Source organism: Silurus aristotelis (genome assembly GCF_946808225.1).
Source record: "Silurus aristotelis genome assembly, chromosome: 14".
Taxonomy (NCBI): Eukaryota; Metazoa; Chordata; class Actinopteri; order Siluriformes; family Siluridae; genus Silurus; species Silurus aristotelis.
Genome location: NC_139587.1, coordinates 23,852,717 through 23,859,834, shown reverse-complemented (window position 1 = coordinate 23,859,834; position 7,118 = coordinate 23,852,717). Strand labels below are relative to the sequence as shown.

General features: G+C 39.0%; 1 protein-coding gene across 1 annotated transcript; it reads right to left on the bottom strand.

Moving 5' to 3' along the window:
• Positions 1-3,428: 3,428 nt before the first annotated feature.
• LOC310737234 (uncharacterized protein) lies at positions 3,429-5,979 on the bottom strand. Its single transcript, XM_083561444.1, has 3 exons — positions 5,859-5,979; positions 4,992-5,218; positions 3,429-4,190 (listed from the first exon to the last, which is right to left on the bottom strand). Exons 1-3 carry the CDS (start codon positions 5,874-5,876, stop codon positions 4,085-4,087), a joined length of 351 nt encoding a protein of 116 aa, XP_083417570.1. The 5' UTR covers positions 5,877-5,979; the 3' UTR covers positions 3,429-4,084.
• Positions 5,980-7,118: the final 1,139 nt, after the last annotated feature.

The following is a 7,118-nucleotide window of genomic DNA, read 5'->3' as shown; positions in this document are numbered from 1 at the left end:
CAGTTGTATAAATAAGATAAATGGAGGTCGCTCTGGATAAATGCCGTAAATGTACTATATAAAAAAAAAGCAAGGTTTTTTGGACAAAGGACATTCTCAAAAAGAAAACTTTGAATAAGTCCATTAAAGCAAGTATATAATGTTTTGTCTTGTGGTTTTTTTTTTTTTTAGTTTTTTATATAATTTTGTGGTGTGATTGAATTTTGTTTGTACTGTTGAGCATCGTCATTGTTGGATTGTTAGATTTGTTGTCTGTAAATAAACCAATTGCAAGGTCATTTCTTACCTGATGCTTTTGCAATCTGATATTTCACAGTTTTCAGACCCAGGCTAATTAGTTTGCCTGCTGTGTTCGTGTCTCTATGAGCACTGTCATAATGCGCCTTTTGTTCCTCGGTGAAACGAAGGCCTCGTGTACAGTGGAAGCGAGCGAGGAGAAATTCTATACTCCGAACTCCACCCATGGAAGTGTTGTAGAGGTTAGCGTGTCCTGTTTCTGACGTCAAATGCTTCATCATAACACTGCCTGCTTCTGGCTCGCATCCAGATGTTTCAAGTATTTATTCACTCAACATTATTCTACGTCTTATTGTAATTGTGTGGGTTAGGGCTGAACCTAGTGTTAATGTTTGCCTTGATGACTGAGACCTTCTCGATACGTTTATATTAAACCGAAGTTTAGATTGTGATCTTGCAAAATTCCAATCGCTTGACTTTTTGCTGGTTTAGAATTAACTATCTTAGAATTAACTACTTTATCAGTAGTTATTTGTGAAGGTTCCCTTCTTTAATTTCTTTGATTGGCTCTTTAAATTGGTGGTCTAATACTCTTTTATGCATTCTTATATTTTGTTATTGAGTTGTTGAAAAAGATTATGCGAAACATAGCCAAAGTTTCAAAAACCGATTGCATGATGAGTATTTCTGTGCCAAATACGCTCCTCCCAGGTTTTTCCAAGTATGGCTCTTCATGACATCACGAAGGGCAGAATTTTTGTATGGGCATTTCTCCCGGAAAAGCTCACACACAGCAACCAGACTGAGAGCAAGAGCACACCCACCACCGTGCTTCATTCGGTTACAGAAGCAGCGCTGCACAGGATTCGCTTGAGAAGAACGTCTTTAAAGAAGTGTGGTTTTGGATGTGATAGATGTGATAGACCTCGTTCAGTATTTGCTTTATAGACGCTTCTTGCTGTAGTCAGTTTTAGACTCCTATCCAGGATCAGATATGTACAGCTGGATCTGATTGTTAGCCGGAGTTTATTTAATGCTATAAAATTTGTTCCTTGTTTTTTTTTTATAGCGATGTTACTGACTATCGCCGACCTTTTTAGCCTCACCCACGGCAGGTCTCCAGGAGCTCGGATGTTTTCTAAGAGAAGCGTGAAAGCTGTATGTTTCTTGAGATTGACTGAAACTGTGTGTTATGTCCCTTTCAACAACAGAGTCATGTGAAATGTTTGCCATTTTTATTGTTAAAAGCCATTAGAATTATTATTTTTTTCTTATGTATGAAGTTGTTTGGAACATGTGATCCTCTATAGCAGATCTGTAGAGCAGGCCATTCAGGGGGTTTATTTGATACCAGTGATTGGCACAGTGACCATAACTGATCTTCAGTAATCAGTATACATATGAACTATACACAATACACTGATCAGGCATAACGTTATGACATTATAACATTATTACTGGTAAAGTGAGTAACACTGATTCTCTTCATCATGGCACCTGTTAGTGATTGGGACATTTTGTCCTCAAAGTTGATGTGTTAGCAGCAAGAAAAATGGGCGAGTGTAAGGTTTTGAGTAAATTTGACGGGAGCCAAATTGTGATGGCAAGACAACTGGTTCAGAGCATCTCCAAAACTGCAGCTTTTGTGGGATGTTCCCGGTCTGCAGTATCAGCAGTGAACCGGTGACAGGGTCATGGGCGGCCGAGGCTCATTGATGAACATGGGGAACGAAGGCTGGTGCGTGTGGTCCGATCCATCAGACGTGCTCCTGTAGCTCAAATTGCTGAAGATCGGCAGGTCAGAACCGTTTTGGCAGCAAAAAGTTGTTTGTGTCACCACCGCCGCATTAGCTTCCTGTGCAACACAGACACCCGAGCTCACGCTTCCTGTTCTCAGGCAACATCTTTCTCATTAAAGTTTCATTGGTGGTGATGTTTGAGCACAGGCAGACGGTGTTTGGTCACCAGTGATCGCAGTTCTGTCTGGCCCTGAAACTGTGCTTACCCCAGGATGTCGTAAAAGCCGTTCAAGCTGGCCTCATGTTCTCAGTCCTCAGATATATACCTGCAAACATTACAACAAACAAACTGCGCTATGTTTTTGTCTATGGTGACTGTCGAGCACCAATTCTTGCTCTAAATGTGTTAGTCATTTGACAATGCATTAGGCAAATCAGTCATGATTAGAGCTTAGTGTGGGAGGAAATCTTTACCTATCGTACTGCTTTCTTTAAACCTTAAATCTTTTGGTACATTGTGTTAGGAAAAAATAATTAAAGGCTTGTGTTATTTGCATTAAATCTTAAACAAGTACACTATATTTTCAAAATCCACAACGCACAAAAGAAATGTCTTTAAAGGACTGTGGTCTTCAAGAGTGAAGGCTGGTGGCTAATATATTGTATATATGCATCTCCATAACTGAGGCTGATGCAATTCACAACTCGATGCATAGCCATAGATATGACATTAAATATACATATGAAGCAGCTAGTAGTACGATATGATACGATTCGATCCGATTTTGATTTGATTCAACACAATGCGATTCAATGCAGTACGATGCAAGGGGAAAAAAAACATGATGCGATGCAATTCAATATAGTACAGATAGTTTACTTTTATTTCTTTGGTTCATAAACTGGCATTTGTATTTCAAAAGAAAAGAAAAAAGATGAAATAAAACCAGACATTTTTTCCCCCCTGTTTTGTCTCCAGGAAGTTACAGCTCTACCTCTGCCACGTTAATCTGTATTCTATGTGACTCTCAGAACACGCCTCGGTCTCTGTAGCAGCAGTGGTGCTGGACTTGAGAAACACTTTAGTGAAATCACAATCTACATATAAAATATTGGTCACAAATTATTGATCACTTTCCAAATAATAGAAGTATAGCACAACTAATAATTATAAATAAATAAATCGTTTTTACAGAAGCAAATATGTTAAAAACTATGCATTGAGGTGACAAATGACAACTTATATATTGTATCTGATGTACACTTTTCTAAATCGATGCATTACTTCGTTAACTGCCGTCCCTTACCATCCCCAATATATATATTTTACAGAACATAATAATATATATACAGAACAGTGCAAAGAAATCCAAAATACTTAAGACTTAAGTAGGATTTAAAGTTGAGGTCAATCATTTTTTTTTATATTCCATTAAAACACACCGAGGGACATTTGAGAGGAAACGTATTTTTATTTAGTACTAATTACAAGGCTTTAATAATGATGACATGTAGCCTGCAGCAGTGTATAGGTTTCAGCGAGGTAACACACACCAGCTCTTAGGCTTCTATTACATTACGGAAGCAATGGAACACGGTCTTGAAACACAAACACACTAACACCCATGTCTCTGTGAGGTTTTTGAGTCGTCCATGTCATTCTGAAGGTTTTTCAGTTGGAAGACAAAATGAGCAGATTCATAAATTCTGCAAAATAAAGACAAACTAATACCAATCGGGTTACATTTTTATATCTGCTATTGACATTAAACAAACATTTCACAATTCAAAAGGACAAAGCACAGCAATGAAAGGAATCAAGTACAAAATGAAGTGTGGTGTTGTTGAGGACAAATGTAAAGACATGATCCAAACGTTTTAAGCACACGGATTGGATATGTTTCGGTTTCTCTTCTTCTACTGAGCTGAATCGAATCGTATCGAGTGGTTTGAATGCTGAGCAGATGACCATCAAACAAAAGTGAAGGACGTGTCGTCTCTGCACCACTCCCAGTAATCTAGGAGGGGGGGCTTCAGACTCAAAGAAAACACGCACCTCCGTGAGGTTACTGCAGGGCTTCCGGAAGGGTCTGCAGAAACGACCGGGCTTAACTCACTTTTTTAATGTTGTTGGTTCGTCTACGGCGCAGGAAGCCTGGAAGGCAACGCTTCTGTGATGGAGAACTTGGTGCCACCAAGCCTGCAGCCTGCTTCCTATAAAGCAGAGAGAAAAATACAATTTAGTTTTGCTTATCACCTAGCCGGTGGAAACTAAAGGAAAGAGTTCAAAGGCAACCTATATGTTCGCCTTATTAAGTGTAATTCAAGTATATTTTGATTGTAAAAACAAAAGGATCCGTTGCAGTGAGTTTGTGCATCAGAATTTGTGAGGTGAACAGCTATCAGCTGCAGGGGTCCAAGAAAATTCTCTTGAAAAGTAAAAGATTTTCTCGATTTTATTGAAAATGCAGAAAAACATGGGTTTACTTGTCCTGTCCTAGAAGACGCTCAAATTTCCTTTAGAGATGATAATGCAACTGAAACCTAAACCATTTCTGTCATAGGACTTCAAAATAGATGTCAAGATTTATATTCATGGCATTTTGGAGGCATTTTGGAGGCCCTCATACAGAGCGACTTATAATACAGCTGAGCAGTTAAGGGTTAATGGCCTTGCTCAAGTACCCAGCAATGGAAGCTTTGTGGTGCTGAGATTTTAACTTCAATTTCCAACCTGAAGACCAATGTGTTGGCTAAGATGGCCTAAGTTGAAGCAAGGAAGCAATACCCAGATAGCAAACTGATACTTGTCCATTGGACCAAGAGACCTTCAGGCAATGTCAGCCAACACTCGTCACACCTTAGACCAACATTGACCCAAAATCAGCCGTTCTCTCAATCCATTGTTTGCAGGGATATTATGAATATACTGACCCAACATTGTATACGGAGAGTCATATATTAGACCATCTAGCTACCTCTCAAGGATCTGGACCCTTGTAGGTAAAACTTCACCTTGTTGCTGCAGCTGCGGCAGCCGCTTCCCTTCGTCGTACTTGACGCATGAGGCGTAACAGGTGACAGATCTGTCGCAGGGTCATATTCGGGGCGTGGCGAGCGAGAGTGGGTGGTGGCGCCCCTCTGGGTCCATGATACGCCAACAAAGACATGTATCCTCCACTTGTTCCCCTACTGAAGAGCCCCAACGGCTGGGCTCGGCTGCTAGCGCAGCAGGAAGCACACTGTGGACGTCAAAAGACATGCAGAAGATGAATTGATTAATTTTGAGCAGCCGTGATACCTTCAGTCAGAAAGACGATTCTTAATGGACAACCTGTGAAACTGAAAGGCTCACTCATTTACACGCATTCACACACACATACACACTTGTGTAAACAGGAAGTGCACTTTAACACAGACTTATTTATATGTACTGTATAAAAGACTTATTTATATAGTACAGAGTAGTGAGGGGGGGGGGCGAAACAGCTCAGTTCAGCCGGACTACAGCAAACATCCACCCTCCAAATATTCCAGAATTTTCTATTCAACTTTAAAATATGCTGATTTAGCAATTCTGACTTTTTTTCTCTGCACAAAATAAGGGTTTATTCTACAAATGTTTTTGATCATTAAATTAAATTAATAATAATAACATAATAAGAGCATGATACAAGTCATACAATTTGAATGAGATATTAATACCTTATTATATATTTTTTTGTGTGTATGTATATATATATATATATATATATATATATATATATATATATATATATATATATATATATATATATAGACATATACATAAAAAGCGAGAGAGAGAGAGAGAGAGAGAGAGAAACTAAAAGCATTACATTGTAAAATACTCAGTAAACTTACCGGGACTACAGTGGCCATTGAGCGAGTCTCTGCGTCAAAATGATGCTCTTGTGTCGGTTATGTGCAGCTTCTTCCCACTGCTAACTTGGAGTAAAACACCTCCATCCATCGCACACCTGCACCTCTCAGCATCTTCATGATGTAGACCTATCAGAGTCATGCTCCACCCACTGTGTTGACATCACCAAGTGACTTCACTCACTCACACACCCCACGCACTGAAAAACGATGGTGGTCAATTATTAAAGCTCCTGCATTCTGTCAATTATTAAAGCTCCTTTTGTTCCCTGTGGGTAAATTTAGAAGCCTACAGGTGAGGAACAAAGCAGCCTTCTAGGAAGCTGAAACAGGTGACACTTATTGCCTGGAATAGATGATCAAGGAAGACCAGCAGTTAAGTGCTCATAGTCAAAATAATAGAGCTGGATGCAAGCTGGTCTGAATCAGTTTGCTAAATGATGGGACCTGACATAGTCCTGGTAAATGAGATTATTGCTTTCTTTATTAAAACACCTAGGCCTTTTCGTGGTGTAGTACCTGAATCAGTTTACCTCTTAATACCATTATTTTTTCACCACATCTGTAGAAGCTACGCAGTATAACAGAGCGCTGCATCACGGACAGGAATCTCATACAGTTACAATAAATATCATTACTAAAGCAAGAAACCCAATGAACACAATTCAACAATTCTCTTTTCACTGCAGCCACATCTGTTCTGCCTGCATACAGCATCCTGACACTGGGGTTTCCCTGCATTTTTGTTCAGTTTTTCTGGGCATTATGTTTTTTTCTACATCAGTGGCAAAAAAATAAGAGAACAGAACCAGGACTCAGCAAGTCAATTCTACTATGTCGTTTCAGATAAGAATTGTAGACTGTATGGTATGTGTGAATAAGCAGGACTCCATATTTCCAAGTTCAATTTTCTTCACATGATTATTTAGTGTTAACAAACTTTTAACAGCCCTTGTGATAAAACACTGTTCAAATTCTGATTCATTCAATCTTGAACTACTGATTGATAGATTGTAGGTTTTATTGTGGAAAAAAAAAAGGAATAAATAGCAGCCAGCAAAGAAGTGGTAGAAGATATACACCGAACAGGCATAACGTTATGATATTATAATATTATGAGTGAATAACACTGATTATCTTTTTATCATGGCACCTGTTAGTGGGTGGGATTTATAAGGCAGCAAGTGAACATTTTGTCTTCAAAGTTGATGTGTTAGAAGCAGGAAAAATGGGCAAGCATTG